The 15,668-nt window shown below is 74.1% G+C and overlaps 2 protein-coding genes across 3 annotated transcripts; both read left to right on the forward strand.

The window, feature by feature from the left end:
* Positions 1-155: 155 nt before the first annotated feature.
* Positions 156-3,609, forward strand: GHDC (GH3 domain containing). 2 transcript variants are annotated; one of them, XM_074926633.1, is made up of 8 exons: positions 156-406; positions 487-617; positions 882-1,458; positions 1,677-1,860; positions 1,949-2,020; positions 2,123-2,256; positions 2,405-2,493; positions 3,141-3,609. In XM_074926633.1, exons 1-8 carry the CDS (start codon positions 208-210, stop codon positions 3,315-3,317), a joined length of 1,563 nt encoding a protein of 520 aa, XP_074782734.1. In that variant the 5' UTR covers positions 156-207; the 3' UTR covers positions 3,318-3,609. The 2 variants fall into 2 exon arrangements, with proteins under 2 accessions (XP_074782734.1, XP_074782733.1); XM_074926632.1 differs by having other exon boundaries at positions 158-406; positions 2,616-3,283.
* Positions 3,610-5,084: 1,475 nt separating this feature from the next.
* Positions 5,085-15,630, forward strand: LOC141970180 (inactive phospholipase C-like protein 2). The gene is made up of 6 exons (XM_074926587.1): positions 5,085-5,270; positions 10,161-12,650; positions 12,859-13,062; positions 13,513-13,588; positions 15,075-15,184; positions 15,307-15,630. Exons 1-6 carry the CDS (start codon positions 5,085-5,087, stop codon positions 15,490-15,492), a joined length of 3,252 nt encoding a protein of 1,083 aa, XP_074782688.1. The 3' UTR covers positions 15,493-15,630.
* Positions 15,631-15,668: the final 38 nt, after the last annotated feature.

Raw genomic sequence — 15,668 nt, forward strand, 5'->3', positions numbered from 1 at the left:
TGGGCTGGGGGGGGGGCCGGGCCCGCCGCGGGTGTTCTGTAAACGGAGAAAACGAAAATAAAAATAAAGGCGGCGCTGACGGCGGGGGCGGCGCCGGTCGCGGTCCTTCTCCGTCATTTCTGCCGGAGGCGGAATAGCCGGGGGGGCCGGCGCCGGTGCCCGGGGTGGGGCCGGGGGGCGAGGGGGGTCCCGGTGCCCGGTCCCGGGATGCTGCCGGCGGTGGCGGTGGCGGTGGCCGTGGCCGTGGCCGTGGCCGTGGCCGCCGTCCCGGCGCTGCGGCACCGCCTGGCCCGTTCCGCGCTGCTCCGCGCCGCGGGCCGGTACCGGCGGCGGCTGGAGGGCACCGAGGTGCGGCCGAGCCAGGAGCGGCGGCTGCGGCGGCTGCTGCCCCCCGGCGCGGCCCGCGGTGAGCGGCGGGGCGGGATGGGGACTGGAGGGGGGTCCCGGGGGCGCCCCCCCTCACCCCCCCCCCCCCTCTCTCGGCAGGCTCCGAGGCTTTCCGGGAGCGTCACCCCCTGGGGCAGAGCTGCCCTGACACGGCGCCGGGAGGGCAGGTCCCCCCGCTGCGCCCCTGGGCTCTGCTCCGCTGCTGCTGGGGCACCGACCCCCCTCTGCAGGTACGGGGGGCCCGGGCAGGGAGGGGGGCTCGGGCCCCCCAAGACGGGGAGGGTGGTGCTGTGCCTGGGTCTGCCCCACCTAAGACCTCCCCCGACCCCCACCTGAGCCCCCAGATCCCCCCTGACCCCCACCTGACCCCCCAACCTCCCTTCACCCTGCCTGATCCCCCTCTGACCCCCCCAGCCCCCCCCGACCCTGTCTGATCCCCCTCTGACCCCCCCAGACGCCCCTGACCCCTCCTGACCCCCTCTCCCCCCTCACAGGGGTCCCTGCTCTACCTGGATGCCCTCAGTGCCGCCTTCCCGCAGGCGCTGGTCCCCCGGGGCACGGCCCTGCTGTCCTGGGTGCCCGGCGCCCCCCGTGCCCCCGCGGGCTGGCCCCTGCCCGCCCTGTACTGCACCCCGGCCCAGGCGGGGGCTCTGCCCTCCCGCGCCGCCGCGCTGCGGGTGCAGCTGCTCTTCGCCCTGCGGACGCGTGCCTTGCGCGTGCTGGAGGCCGGGCTGGCCACCGAGCTGCACGACGCGCTGGCCACCCTGCGTGCCGGCTGGCCCGAGCTGGCCCAGGACCTGGCGCTGGGCAGGCTGAGCCCCCAGCCCGGGCTGCCCGAGGACGCGCGGGGCCGGCTGCAGGCGCTGCTGGTCCCCGACAGCGCCCGGGCGGCCGAGCTCCGGGCCGAGTGCGCCCGCGGCTTCGAGGGCATCGTGCGGCGCCTGTGGCCGCGGCTGGAGGTGGTGGTGGTGGGGACGGCGCACGGCGCGGAGCAGCTCTACTGCGACGGCCTCCGCCCGGCCGACTGCCGCGGGCTGCCCTTCTACTGCCCCTTCTACCGGGCGGCAGGCGGTGAGTGTCCCCCGCGCGCGGGCGGCCCCACGGCCCGGCCCGCTGCTGTACGCACCCCCCGGCCCTGCAGAGTCGCTGCCGCATCCCTCCCGGGAGAGCCGCCTGCTCTCCCAAACCAGCCCCGTCCTGGCACAAGTTCCCCCTCGGAGGGGGGTGAGGCCGTGTGGGCAGGGCTGGGGGTCCGGGGTCTCACGCTGACACCGCTGCCCTCTGCCCAGCCCTGCTCGGTGTGAACCTGTGGCCGGAGGAGCCGGTGCCCCGATTCCTGCTGTGCCCTGAGTGGGCTTTCTGCGAGTTCCTGCCATGCCCGGCCGAGGAGGAGCCACGGACGGTGCTGCTGGACGAGCTCTGGGAGGGCCGCGAGTACGGGCTGGTCCTGACAGCCCGGCCGGGAGAGTACAGGTGCCTCCTCCCCGCTGCGGCGGTCCGGGGGGGCTGCCAGCCCCAAGCACCCGGCGCTGCCGCCCTCACGCTGCCCCTGCCCACGCAGGTGCCACACCGGGGAGGTGCTGAGGGTCACCGGCTTCCACAAACAGTGTCCCGTGGTGGAGCCCGTGCGCAGGTGAGGACACCCCAGCCCCTGCCCCTGCCCCTGACCTCGGGGGTGCCACGTGGGGGGCCCTGTGCTGGGCACGGGGCACCCACCCCGGCCCCCGTGCCCCAGGGAGAGCCAGGCGCTGAGTGTGCGGGGCGAGAGCATCCCCGAGGAGCGGTTCTGCCGAAGCCTGTGCCGCGCCGTGGGCATGTGGCCGGGCGCCCGCCTCGTCGACTACGTCTGCGTGGAGAGTGGCTTCCTGGGTGAGTCCCCCCCAGAGCTGCCCGGGTCCCCCCGAGAGCGCGGCCGGCGCTGCCCAGGGCTCTGCCGGCCCCCCTGTGCCTCAGTCGGCATTGCCCGGGGGGGCTGGGGGCCGCGGGCGGCTTTAACGCCCTCGCCCTGCTGCTGCAGGCGCCTCTTCGGGGGGCGGCGCCCCCCACTACGAGGTGTTTGTGGAGCTGCGGGGCCTGCGGGACCTGTCGGAGGGGCAGCGCTACAAGGTGAGGGGACCCCGGGGAGCTGCTTCGTGCGGCGGGTGGCTGGGGGGCGCGGGCACGGTGGGGGGTGAGGGCTGGGGTGGCCGGTGTGGGACCAGCGCGGGCAGCCCGTCCTCTCCCTGCAGCTGGACCAGTGTCTCCAGGAGGATTTCCCCATCTATAAGTCCTTCCGCTTCAAGGGCAGCATCGGGCCCCTGCGCCTGCACCTGGTGGGGGCCGGGGCCTTCGCCCAGCTGCGGGAAGCACTGGGCCCCCCCCGCCCCATGCCCAGGGTGCTGCGGGACGAGCGGCTGCTGCGGCTCATCCAGGGCACTGTCATCTCCTAGGGCAGCCCGGGGGGGCCCCCAGCCCCCCTGCCTCGGAGTTCACCTGGCGTGTGGCCTCCAGGGTGGGGGGGAGCAGGGCCAAGTCCTTGGCGGGGGGCCCAGCCCTGGGGGGCTCAACTGGGTGGAGCGGATGGAGCCAGCGAGCTCCACCAGGTCCCCGCTCCGCGGAGGCAGCGGGTGCTGCCGCGGGGATGGCGCAGGACGTGCCACCCCTGGCACTTCGCCGGCTGCTCTGGGCACAAGGTGGGACCGCGGGCACTCGGGAGCGTCACGGGGCAGCCGGGTCTTGTCGCCAGCGGCCGCGACTCATCCCGCTCCTCTCAGCGCCGTGGCAGCGCCCGCGGGCAGCCGCAGCGGAGCGGGTGCCCTGCCCGGCCCGAGGGACACCGCGGCCGTCACAGCCCGCAGCCCGTGCGAGGGGGACGACAGAAACCTCCTCGGGAGCAGGAGGAGCCGCGGAGCCCCGGGCCGGTGCAGGAGTGTGGGTCATCCCCATGCTGAGGTCCGGGGCCCTGTGGCACCTTGTCCCCGCGTAGAGCCACCGCGGGCAGGTGGCCGGTGGCGGCAGGTGCCGCCTGCCCCGGAGAAGCCCCTCTGCCCGCTCCCGTGCACGTCCGCTGGGTCAGGAAGGGATCAGCTCCAGCACGAGCTGCTTTTAGTGTTTAAAAAAACAGAAGCAAAGTAAAGGAGGATTATCTCTCTCGAAAAAAAAATAAAATAAAGAGCACTGCTCTGGGATTGATTTTTCTATACTATTATTTTTAATCCTCATTAAAGAGCTTGCTTGCTGACAGCCCTGACTCTGCTCTGGTGGTGGAGAAGTTGCTGTTGTTCCTCGGGGGTCCTGGGGAAGGGGCAGCCATGAATATTTAACCAGTTCGGCGGCTCTGGGAGCATCTGGCCGTTTGTTTGTGCCTTTGAGGCACAAATGTGCCAGGCGGGAGGGACCCGTCCTTTCCCCTCCTGCTTGTTAAGGTTTATTTTAAGGGCTGGTGAGCCGCGGGGCTGGGGGATCCTGCTGTGCGGGCAGCTGCTGCCGGGGGGGCAGGGGGGGACACACACGCCAGGCCGAAGACAATGTCTTGAACAAGGTCCACACAAAGCACACCCCCCCCAGGCTCAGCCAAAACCTCCCCCAGGGATGGAGACCCCCCCCCAATCCCTGCTGGAAAAAAAGCCTGGAGCAGAATTCCAGCTGTAAGTAGGGGAGAAGCGGTTCCTGCGGCCGGGGGGGGGGGGGGGTCCTGCGGCTGGGGGGGGGGGAGGGGGGGGTGCCAGGGGCCTGCACTGCCGCCAGCCTGGCAGCGACACTGGTCTGGGCCACGGGGGTGCTGGGACCAGCAGGGATCTGGCGGGGGGTTGGTGGGGAGGGGGGGGGTGGTGGGGTGAAGGTGAGGTGATGAGGCTCGGGGGGGCCCGTGGGGGGGTCCCGGGCAGCCCTGTGCTGGCAGAGACCGTGCGACCGGATCCAGCCCAGAGAGCCCGGGGTAGGGGGCTGCCGGTCCCGGTGCCACGCTCGGCCCGCAGACCCCTCACCCGGGGCAATCGCAGCCCCCCCGGGGCCCCCCAAGGACCCGGCAAGAGCCTGGAGCCCCCCGGCCCAGAGCGCAGGCCCAGGGCTTCACCCCGGCCGGGCCCTGACCCGGGGGGGGCCGCGGGCTTGGGGGGGTCCTGCAGGGCAGGGCCAGGCTGCAGGGCGCAGGTTTGCTCTGGGTGCCGGGGTGCGGGGTGCGAGGTGGATTTGGGTGCCAGGGTGGGGGCTGGGTTTGGGTGCAGGTTTGTTTGTTGGGTGCCAGGCTGCAGGATGCGAGGTCGGTTTGGGTGCCAGTTTGATCGGGGTGCCAGGCTGCAGGGCGTGGGCTGGGTCTGGGTGCCAGGCTGCGGGATGCGAGGTGGATTTGGGTGCCAGGCTGCGGGGTGCGGGCTCGGTTCGGGCACCGGGCTGCGCGGCGGGGGCTTGGCCGGGCTCCCGCCGGGATGGGGCGGCCGCCGGGCCCGGGCGCTGCGGCGCTGGGCGGAGGCCGGGGCGGGGGGCGCAGCCGGCGGCGGGAGGTGCCGGTGCCCGGTGCCCGTCCCCGCTCCCCGCCGCTGCAGCCCGGGGCGGGGGGGGCCGCGCTGTCCCCGTCCCCGCCCCCGGCCCGTCCCCTCCTCCCGGCCGCGCCGCCTCCCGCCCGCTCCGCCACTGAGCCCGCAGCGGCGGCGGCGGCGGGCGCAGGCTCCGGGGGCGCCCGGGGCCCCGCGGCGGCCGCTGCCCTGAGGCCGCGGGGGATGGCGGAGGGGCCCCGGGGCGCCCCCCCGCCGGGCTCGCCCCGCCCCGCCGCGCCGCTGCCCAACGGGCCCCGCGGCGGCGGCGGCGGCGGCGGGAGCCCCGGTTCGGGCTCGGGCAGCAGCAGCCGTGAGGACTCGGCGGAGCGGAGCCCCGCGCCCGCCGCGCCCCGGGCCAGCATCATGAAGGTGAGTGAGAGCCCCGCTCCGGCCCCGGCCCCTCCCCGCCGCCCCCCCGGGACCGGCGCCGCCCGGCACCTGCGCAGGGCTGGGGCGGGGGGGGGCCGAGCCGTGTCCCCCGGCCCCGGAGCTGCGCGTCCCCCGGCCCCGCCGCCCCCCCTCGGGCTCCCCCCGGCCCCGCCGCCCCCCCCCCCCCCCCCCGGGCTCCCCCCGTGCCCGTCCCGTCCCCCCGGGGCGGCTTCGTGGGGCCGCGGGGCCGCTGCAGCGCCGGGTCGGTGCCCGGGGGGTGCCCCCTGCCCGCCGCACCGGGGGGACGGGGGCTGGCGCGGTGGCCCCTCGCCCTGCCCGGCACCGTGGGGGTCCCCAAGGGCAAAGCCGGGCTCGGGCTTCGAGCGCTGCCGGGCCAGGCCCGTCCGCTCCGCGTGGCCGCGGTCGCCCCGTCCGGCCGCCGCCGTGCCCCGGCTGCCCCGCACGGCCGCGCTGCTCCCGCCACACCGCAGCATCGCCCCGGCCTGCCCGGGGCACCCATGGGCGCTGGCCGGGGGGCGCCTGCTCCCGGCTCCCGGGCCCCCTCCTGCGAAGGTGCTGAGCCTCAGGCCTGGCCTGGCCAGATCCCGACCTGCCCCCGACCCCTCCCGCAGCCGTGCCCTGGGCGGGGGGGGGCACCGGCAGGGCCGTGGGCCGCGGAGGGTCCCCGGGGGTCTCCCGCGGGGGCGGGCAGGGGGTCACGGACGCGCTTTTCTCAATGAGCCCCCTAACTGCGCTTTGCCGGCGGTGCTGGCTGACACAATAGGTCACGTCCGCCCGGGACCCGCCTCCCCGCTCCTGGCAGCCTATTTTAAGCCGGGATTGCTCCGGTGCTATTAATACCCTCGGTGGGGGCTGTTCCCGTGGCACCGGCCCAGCCCCGGCCTCCAGCCCCCGGACCCGGCGGCCCCTCCCCGGGGCGGCCGGGGGGACCCTGTGCCCCCACCGGGCCCCCGCTGTGGCGAGGAGCCTCCCGAGGCCCCGGTGCGGGCAGAGCCCGGGGCCGGTGCCCGCTCTGTGCCCGGTTTCCCCGGGGACCTCGCCGCGGTCTCCTGCTGCTCCCGGGGCCGGGCAGCGCCGTCCCCCCGCCACGCCGGGCCCGGGCCGGGGTGAAGCTCTCGCTTGTCCCCGGGCTGGGCACATCCCCGTCACCCTGCGTCCCCGGGGGTGGCCCAGGGCCAGCGCTGGTGGGGGAGGGCGCTGGAGGTCAGACCCGGCCTGGGCTGGTCCCTGGAGCCCCTCGAGCCCACCCGGGGCTGGTCCTGCCCTGGTGCGGGAGGGCTCCAGGTCCCGGACCCCGCAGCCTGAGCCCCCGGGCTGAGCCCGTCGGTGCCCCCGGACCCCCCGCGTGCGCAGCCCCTCTGTGCCCGAGGCTGCCGGCGAGGGACGGGCAGAGACGCTGCCCCCGCCTGCCCGGGGGCCGCCGGCCCGTCGCTCCCCCCGCAGCGCTCGGGTCCCTGAGCGGGGACAGGGGACGGAGCGTGTCCTCCGCCACCCCCACGGCCGGCTGGGACCCTCCGTGCTTGGGGGGCGGCAGGGACCGGCTCTGCGCAGTGGCTGGGTGAGGGTCCCTGCGGCCGCCCGGCAGCTCTGGGCCCCAACCGGCCCCCGCGGGAGCCGGGGAGCAGCTGCCGCACCCCGAGTCCCTGGGGGCTGCTGGGGCCGCTCCTGCGCGGGGCGCGGGGTGGGAGCCGGGGACTGCGCCCGCTGCTCGGCCGCGATGCGGGTACCGGGGCTGGGGGCAGGGAGGGGGCCCGGTGCCGTGGCCCCGGCTGCGGCACAGAGCGAGGGCACGGACGAGCCACGGGCAGGGGCTGGCTGCTGACGAAGTGGAGGCACACGTGGGAATAGCTGCCGGCTCTGTTATTTTTTGGGATTTCCAGAAAAAGCTGGAGGAGTGAATCTGAAAGCGAGAACCGCCGGGCAGGGGGAACCCGGAGCTGGCCGTGCCGGGCGGTGGCCCCGTGCCCTGGCTAGAGAACTGGCTCCCCGCTTTCCTCCCAGGCTGGGAGCGGAGGGCGCTGGAGGCCGGGTGGGCTGGGAGGATGCTGGAGAGGGACTGGGAGGGCGCTGGCTCTGTGCCTCCCACTGCAGCTGACCCGTCCCCAGCGCCCCGCTGCCCTGGCCCCTGTGCCCCCTCCCCATCCCGTGCCAGCCCCGGGAGCGGAGCGGTGCCTCTGCGCCGGGCTCCTGCGCCGCGGCCCCTCGCTGGGGAGCGGCAGCTGGTGCCGCGGGGAGTGGATGTGTCACTCGCCAGCTTCTTGGCAGGGAACAAATGACGGTAGAGAAGCCCTGGCTGTGCCTGGCCTCCCACTGCCTCCGCTCCGGCGCTGCCGGCTGGTGCTGCTGCCTGCACCCCTGCTCGCCGTGGGGGCAGGGGGGGAACCGGGACTGGGGACAGCGGCTGTGGAGGAGCCGGAGCAGCCCTGTCCCCGCCGCACGCCCTGTGGCCGGGTGAGGGGTCCTGCCGCTGTCGGGCCGAGGCACCTCAGCCCCGGAGGCTTCAGCTCCTCTGTCTCCTGCCGTCAGGAGCTGCTGAGCAGCCGGGACCCCCCGGCCGGGCTCGGGGGACAGCGGGAAGGGAGCGTCAGCCGATGGGCCCTTCCCCATCCCCGCGCCTGGGACTGGGTTGCTCGGCTGGGGAAGGACAGAGGTCACGTGGCGGCTGAGCGTGGGGCTGCTGTGCTGGCCAGGGCGCTAATTGCGGGGGGTAATTGGCTGGAGAGGTGCTTAGCACGTGGCGCAGAGCCAGGCAGGGCACGGGCAGCTGGGTTCGGACGTCCCCGCCGGACGCCCGCGCTCTCCATCGCCATCACGGTCGGCATGGGCGTCGCGGTGGGCGCGGTGTGTGGCAGCGCTGGCAGAGCTCTGCCTGCTTGGCGGCACAAGGAGTCCCGACTCCTGCCGGAGCCCTGCCCTGCGACCGGGGATGCTCCGCGGCCTCCGCCACCACCCTGGTTACGGAGCTCCGCGGCCCAGGGGTGGGTCTGGCTGCCTGCGGTGGGCGCAGCTGAAGGCAGGTCCCCGGGCGCTGGGTGCGCGCGGGCCCCCCGCCCGTGTTTCCTTTCCGGATGGATTTCCTGTTTTCGGCTGTGGGGCCCGGTGCGGAGACGCCCGGGGTGGGGTGTGCTGGGGCGGGGAGCGGGTCCGCAGAGGCGCGAGGGTCCTGCCCCGGGGCAGGTGGGGGCTGCTCGGTGCCCGCCATCCCCCCGCGGGGGGCGAGGGCTGCCTGTCAGTGGGGGCACTCGGGTCGCTGCTCGCAGGAGACAACCCTGCGGCTCTGCCGGCAGCGAGTCCTTCCCCTGGGGTGGCCGGTGGCGTGACCTGCTGCTGAGTCCCCGCCGACGGGGCTGGCTGGGCTCTGGCACGGTGGCCACTGGTAGCCAAGTCCCTGGCTCAGCCCTGGGGGTGATGCAGGGGGATGGTGGGGTGCTGGGGGGGGCTGGGCAGCACCACCCAGATGCCCACGGAGGCTCAGAGGGGAGGGGGCAGCTGCTGCTGGCCGGGGGGCCCTGGAGCCACCTGAGCGGGGACATCCCCAGCCCAGGAGCAACCTGGCAGCGAGAGGATGCGAACGGCTCCTGCGCCCGACCTGGGGGAAATAGCCCCTGCGTGAGGACGAGTGGGGTCGGCCTTCACCCACAGCTGCGAGGAGGAAGAGGGACGGTGCTGCTGGGAGGGCGTCTGCAGCCGGGACACCAGGGTCTGGCCGGCTCCGACGTGGGGCCGAGGGCTGGGGTCAGTGTCCCCTTTGCTGGGACCCTGTGCCCGGCCACTCACATGACCCGTCCCGATTGCCCTTGGCCCGGGGCCGCCTGGCCCCTCTCGGGGGCAGATCCGGACCCCTTGGGGTCAGGCACAGGGACGTGCCGTCCCACTCCACTGCAGCCCCGTGCGGGAGGAAGCTCCCGGGGGGCCGGAGGGGGACACCCCCTCACCCCCAACCTGGGCAGCTGGGCGGGACCTGCCGCTGCTGGAGATGCCACCGGATTAGAGGTGACTCGCCGTAATCTTGAAGAAATGGATTAAATCTCCTCCTGCTGCGCTGCTTAATGAAATCCATCCCATAATATGCTCCAGGCCCTGCTGTGTCCCCTCATCCCCTGCCCCCTCCAGCCCCTTGGCAGCAGGGTCCCCCCTTCCCCACCAAGGGGCAGGGCTGGCGCAGAGGTGCGGGCAGAGCGCGGGGTGCAGGCAGCGATCGGCCCGTGTCCCCCCGTACAGGCAGCAGCAGCCGCGGGCGCTGCGGGCCGGGGCCGGGGGCACCCCTCGTGTCCCCAACACGTGGCACTTTCAGGCGGCCGTCCCGCACCGCTCCCCGGCAGAGCGGGGGGTCTGGCTGGGGCTCCCCATCGCCTCGGGGTGCCCCGGGCATCCTCGCACCCCACTGCCAGGAGCCCGGGGCCGGTGCCCAGGGCACAGGGGAAGGCGTGAGGGGGCCGTGGCGTGTCTGTGTGTGTGTCCCCCCCCCGCAGGGACGGGGCTGCCGTGGCCACAGGCTGGTCCCGCCGGGCACGCTTTCCTCCGGTGTCCCCAGGGTGGGGAGGCGGGGGCCGTGCCGTGCATGGTGGTGCCACCGAGGGTGAGCGAGCGGTGGGGAAGGATCCGGCTCGGGGCTGGGAGCAGGAAGGAAGGAAGGAAAGCGGAGTTAAAATAACCAGGCAGCGAGGCGTGGGGGAGGCCAGGGCTGGAGCCAGCGCCCGGCCTCCGGGGAAAGGGTCGGGCTGGGGTGGACCGAGCTGCGCGTGGTGCTGGGGCTCCCTGGGGCTCCCTGGGGCACCGGGGCTGGCATGGGGAGAGCGGTTGGCAGGAGGGTTCCGGGAGCTGCCTGCCGCGTCCCTGATGGCTCTGCCCCTTCTCCCGCCCTGGCAGGATGGGTCCCGGCAGCGGCCGCCGCACAAGAAGAAGACGGTGTCCTTCAGCACCATGCCCAACGACCGCAAGATCAACAGCACGGCCGCCTGCATCTCCTTCATGCTGGAGGGCTGCGAGCTGAAGAAGGTTCGCTCCAACTCCCGCATGTACAGCCGCTTCTTCGTGCTGGACGCCGACATGCGCTCCGTGCGCTGGGAGCCCTCCAAGAAGGACTCGGAGAAGGCCAAGATCGAGATCAAGTCAGTCAAAGAGGTGCGCGTGGGCAAGAAGACGCCCGTCCTGCGCAGCAACGGCCTCTCCGACCAGTTCCCGGACGAGTGCGCCTTCTCCATCATCTACGGAGACAACTACGAGTCCCTGGACCTGGTGGCCAGCTCGGCCGACGTGGTGAGTGCCTGGGTGATGGGGCTCCGGTACCTGGTGTCCTACGGGAAACACACCCCCGAGGCACCCGGGACCGGCCACCCCAGCCTCCGGACCTCCTGGATCTCCTCCGTCTTTGACCTCGCCGACCTGGAGAAGTCTGGCCGCATCCCCGTGTCCCGGGCCGTGCAGCTGATCAAAGCGCTCAACCCGGGCATGAAGACGTCCACCATCGAGCTGAAGTTCAAGGAGCTGCAGAAGGCCAGCGAGCGTCCCGGCGCAGAGGTGGCCTGCGAGCTCTTCGTGGAGGCGTACTGCGAGCTCTGCACCCGCCCCGAGATCTTCTTCCTGCTGGTGCAGTTCTCCAGCAACAAGGAGTACCTGGGCCTGAAGGACCTGCTGATGTTCCTGGAGGTGGAGCAGGGCATGGAGGGGGTGACGGAGGAGAAGTGCTTGGAGATCGTCGGCAAGTACGAGCCCTCCAAGGAGGGCCGGGAGAAGGGCTACCTGGCCATTGACGGCTTCACGCGCTACCTGCTCTCCTCCGACTGCTCCATCTTCGACCCGCAGCACCGCAGGGTGTGCCAGGACATGGCGCAGCCCCTCTCCCACTACTACATCAGCTCTGCCCACAGCGCCTGCCTGCTGGAGGACAACTTCTGGGGCCGCTCCGACATCAGCGGCTACATCAGCGCCCTGGGCCTGGGCTGCCGCAGCATCGAGCTGGTGCTGTGGGACGGCCCCGAGGGCGAGCCCGTGGTCTACACCAGCCCCTCGGCCGCCTCCTGCGTGCCCTTCCGCGCCGTGGTGGGGCTGATCGACCAGCACGCCTTCGCCGCCTCCGCCTACCCCCTCATCCTCTGCCTGGTGGTGCGCTGCTCGGCCCCCCAGCAGCGCCTCGCTGCCCAGTGCCTGCGCAAGACGCTGGGGGAGAAGCTGTACCTGGAGCCCCCCAACCCCGCCGCGTCCTACCTGCCCTCCCCGGAGCAGCTCAAGGGACGCATCCTCATCAAGGGCAAGAAGCTGCCGCCCGGCTGCGAGGACAGCGAGGGGGAGGTGTCGGACGAGGAGGAAGGCTGGGAGCTGGCGCGGCGCCTGGGCCAGGAGGACCGGGAGGCGCCGGAGGGAGGTGGCCCGCGGCGGGTGCGCCTCAGCCGGGAGCTCTCGGAGCTGGTCAGCCTCTGCCAGGCCGTCCCCTTCCAGGACTTTGAGAGCTCGCGGCGCGGGCAGCACTACTGGGAGATGTGCTCCTTCAGCGAGGTGGAGGCGGGGCGCTTCGCCAACGAGTGCCCGGCCGAGCTGGTCAGCTACAACAAGCGGTTCCTCTCCCGCGTGTACCCCAGCCCCATGCGCATCGACGCCAGCAACATGAACCCCCAGGACTTCTGGAAGTGCGGCTGCCAGATGGTGGCCATGAACTACCAGACGCCCGGGCTCATGATGGACCTGAACACGGGCTGGTTCCAGCAGAACGGGGCCTGCGGGTACGTCCTCCGCCCCGCCATCATGCGGGAGGAGGTCTCCTACTTCAGTGCCAACGCCAAGGACTCCCTGCCCGGGGTGCCTGCCCAGCTCCTGCACCTCAAGGTCATCAGCGGGCAGAACCTGCCCAAGCCCAAGGGCTCAGGGGCCAAGGGGGAGGTGGTGGAGCCCTACGTCTGCGCCGAGATCCACGGCATCCCAGCCGACTGCGCCGAGCACCGCACCAAGACGGCCCTGCAGAGCGGGGACAACCCCGTCTTCGACGAGAGCCTGGAGTTCCAGATCAACCTGCCGGAGCTGGCCGTCCTGCGCTTCGTCGTGCTGGACGACGACTACATCGGGGACGAGTTCATCGCCCAGTACACCATCCCCTTCGAGTGCCTGCAGCCCGGCTACCGCCACGTCCCCCTCCAGTCCCTGGCTGGGGAGCCCCTGCCCCACGCCACCCTCTTTGTGCACGTGGCCATCACCGACCGCCGTGGCGGGGGCAAGGGGCACCGCCGGGGGCTGGCGGGGCGCCGGGGCCGCCGGGTGCGGGAGTACACCTCCACCAAGGCCACCGGCATCAAGGCCATCGACGAGGTCTTCCGGACGGCCACCCAGCCACTGCGGGAGGCCACCGACCTGCGGGAGAACGTGCAGGTACTGACCCCGCGGAGGCACCGGGGGGCCCTGGCTTGGGCCGGGCGGGGCCGGGGCAGGACCGCGGGTGGCGGGGAGCCCAGACGTGCCCCCTCTTCCCGGGGGATGCGGGTGTGGCACCTCGTCTGGAGCAAACGGGGATGTTCCCAGCAGGGGGGCTCTTGGGGGCCCTCCCCGGCGAGCCCCTGACGCCGGTCTGTGCCCGCAGAACGCGCTGGTCTCCTTCAAGGAACTGTGTGGGCTGACGCCCGCCGCCAACATGAAGCAGTGCATCCTGACGGTGGCCGCGTGGCTGCTGCACAGCGACAGCGCGCCCAGCGTCACCCTCAACCTGGCGGAGCGGTACCCCCCCATGGAGGCCCAGGGCCCCATCCCCGACCTGCTGCGCAAGGTCCTCACCGCCTACGAGACGGTAAGCGCCGTCCCGCCGGGGTTTGGCTCCTCGCGGGGCCGGCGGCACCGGGACCACCCCCCTGCCCAGGACGGGGGTCGCCAAACTCGCTGCACCCGCCCCAGCGCAGGGGGAGGCTGCGGGGGGGCTGCCCAGGGAGGAGGCCTGTCGAGGCGCAGGGTCCCCCCGCTCGGTAGGAGCCCCGGGACCCCGCAGCGCCTGTCCCCCTGCCCGCGCTGCCCGTGCCGGGGCATCCCGCGCTCCTGCCTGGCGGGAGAAATCCCACTAACAGCCGCAGCCGGAGCCGCTTCCTTCCTTCGTGTCGGAGGGGGACCTGGCAGCCGGCCCGGCGCTGGCCACACCACACCTGGCCACCGGGGCAGCTGCTGCCCGAGCCCCTTCTCCGCTCTGCCGGGGGGTGCGTGGGGGCCGGGGGGTGCCCAGCTCCTCACGCCGCCGCCCCCTCCCCAGATGATCCAGACCAGCCGGACGCTGATCGAGTCGGCCGACGCGGTGTACGGGAAACTCATCCAGGCGCAGCAGGCAGGTGGGTCCCGGGGGGGGCAGGCCCAGCCCTGGTGCTGCTCCGTGCCACAGAACCGGGCACGGTCCTGGGGGGCCGGTGGGGGGGCGCGTGTCCGCGCAGGGCTGGGGTCAGGGGTCAGTTCTGGCCGCACGCCTGCAGCCGGCGGGGCGCGGCGGGGGACGAGGGGCGCGAGTCTGCACCCCGGGCCGGGGTTCAGCGGCAGAGCAGCCGGGGCCGGCCGGCCGTGGCGGGGTGGTTGCCGGCTGGGGTGGCCCCGAGCCCGGCTCTGCCGTTTCCCGTGTGCCAGCAGCAGGGGGTGGGCGGGGGGGTGCTGGGGCGCAGGGCCCGGGGTGCTGGGTGGGTGGGTGGGCTGCAGGGGCTGCGCGGGAGGGAGGGGAGCGGAGGAGGCTGACGAGGAAGCGGGGAAGAGTCATTAGCTGCCAAACGCCAGAATATAATTAGCACCAGAAATAACAGACTGGGGCTGACGGTAGAAGTGGCAGCTGAATGTTACGGCTCCCGAGACACATGGCGGAACCCCCACAGGCAGGTGCTGCCGCGCCTGCCCCGGGCCTCCCCCTCCCTCCTGCCCCCCACCCGCCCCGCTCCAGGCGCCCACGGCTGCGCAGGGGGCACGGGGGGGGGGCTGCTGGCCCGGGGGCTCACGGGGGTCCCCACGGGGCTGGGAGGGCTGCCAGGAGCCGGAGGGGCCAGGGAGGAAGGAGGGGGCCCGCTCTGCCCCCCCCAGCCGGTCCCAGCCTTGCTGCCAGCAGCCCTGTTTGTTCCCGGCCTGCGGCGGCCCAGAAATCTCCCCGAGCTTCGGCTTCGGGCTGCGCCGCCGCTGCCAGCGCCGAGGGGAGCGGCAGCGGGGTGGGGGGCACGGGGGGGCACTGCGCCCTCCTGGGCCGCCTCGGCTGCGGGAGCCGCGCTGCTGTGCTGGGGGGTGTCGGGGGGCTCTGGGGTGTGTGGCTGCTGCTGCCTCTGCCCGGCTCCTCGGGGTGCTGGCAGGCAGCGGTTTGGGGGCTCCGTCCCTGCTCTCACCCCGGCTGCGCTGCCGATGAGCCGCTGGGGTGCCAGCTCGGCCCGTGCCCGGCCGCGGGTGACGCGGGGTGCGGGGGGGTGCGGGGTGCGGGGGTGGGGGGCTGGGGGCGTGCTGATTGATGGCGCGTGGGCTCGCGGGCTCGCGTGGGCCGGAGCCGGTGCTGCGTCAGGAGGGGTAAATATAGCACCCGCTCACGAGGACGTCAGGCGGTGCAGGGCGGGGGGGCCCGGCGCCCCGCTCTGAGCCCCCCCGGGGGGGCTGCGGGGTGCCAGAGCCCAGCCCGTGCCCGGGGGAGCCGCTGCCCTGCCAGACCCCCGGCGCTGCCGCGGGCCGGGGCCGAGCGCGGTGGCGGGGGCTGCGTCGGCCCGTCGCTCCCGGCACGGAGGGGGCCGCGGGGAGCCCCCCCGGCCTGTCCCCCCCGTGCGGGGCTCGGGGCCCGTGGCTGAGCGAGGCTCCGTCTGCCAGGGATGGATTTCCACAAGGAGCTGCACCGCATCGAGGCCAAGGAGGGGCTGCGGGGCCGCAAGCTGCAGAAAGCGCTGGAGAGCTTCGCCTGGAACATCACGGTGCTGAAGGTGAGGGGCGAGGGCTGCGGGACCCCCCGCACCCCACCCGGCCACCCCGCGCCCGGGGGACGCTCCGTGAGCGCCGGGGACGGGCACAGCCCCGCGGGCGCTGACGCCCCGTCCCCGCGCAGGGCCAGGCCGACCTGCTCAAACACGCCAAGGCCGAGGCGCTGGACAACCTCTGGCAGATCCACAACGCGGGACAGTCCTGCGGCATCGGCAGGAACGGCTCGGCCTCGCCGGAGCCCTCCCGCCTGCGCGCCCCGCTGGAGCCCATCCCCGAGACGGAGGGAGGCGGCGACACGGCGTCCTGCTGACCCCGGCCTGGGGCTCGGGGGCCCGGACTGAGCACCCCCCCGGCCGCAGGGGCCAGGACCAGGGAGCCCCAGCCTGCCCGCGGACGGGCAGCGCCCAGGCTCGGCGTGCGGGCAGGGGGATCATGCGGGGCTGGGGGCCTGTGCTCTGCCGTGCCTGGGGACTGCGCCGGGGCCCA

Source organism: Athene noctua, chromosome 25 (genome assembly GCF_965140245.1).
Source record: "Athene noctua chromosome 25, bAthNoc1.hap1.1, whole genome shotgun sequence".
NCBI classification, from domain to species: domain Eukaryota; kingdom Metazoa; phylum Chordata; class Aves; order Strigiformes; family Strigidae; genus Athene; species Athene noctua.

Excerpts from the sequence above, each read along its gene's own strand:
- GHDC (XM_074926632.1), top strand. The coding sequence starts at position 208 with ATGCTGCCGGCGGTGGCGGTGGCGGTGGCCGTGGCCGTGGCCGTGGCC. Across the intron at positions 618-881 it reads GCACCGACCCCCCTCTGCAG|GGGTCCCTGCTCTACCTGGA; the intron begins GTACGGGGGGCC and ends CCCCCCTCACAG. Across the intron at positions 2,494-2,615 it reads CGGAGGGGCAGCGCTACAAG|CTGGACCAGTGTCTCCAGGA; the intron begins GTGAGGGGACCC and ends CTCTCCCTGCAG.
- LOC141970180 (XM_074926587.1), top strand. The coding sequence starts at position 5,085 with ATGGCGGAGGGGCCCCGGGGCGCCCCCCCGCCGGGCTCGCCCCGCCCC. Across the intron at positions 13,063-13,512 it reads TCCTCACCGCCTACGAGACG|ATGATCCAGACCAGCCGGAC; the intron begins GTAAGCGCCGTC and ends CCCCCTCCCCAG. Across the intron at positions 13,589-15,074 it reads CATCCAGGCGCAGCAGGCAG|GGATGGATTTCCACAAGGAG; the intron begins GTGGGTCCCGGG and ends TCCGTCTGCCAG.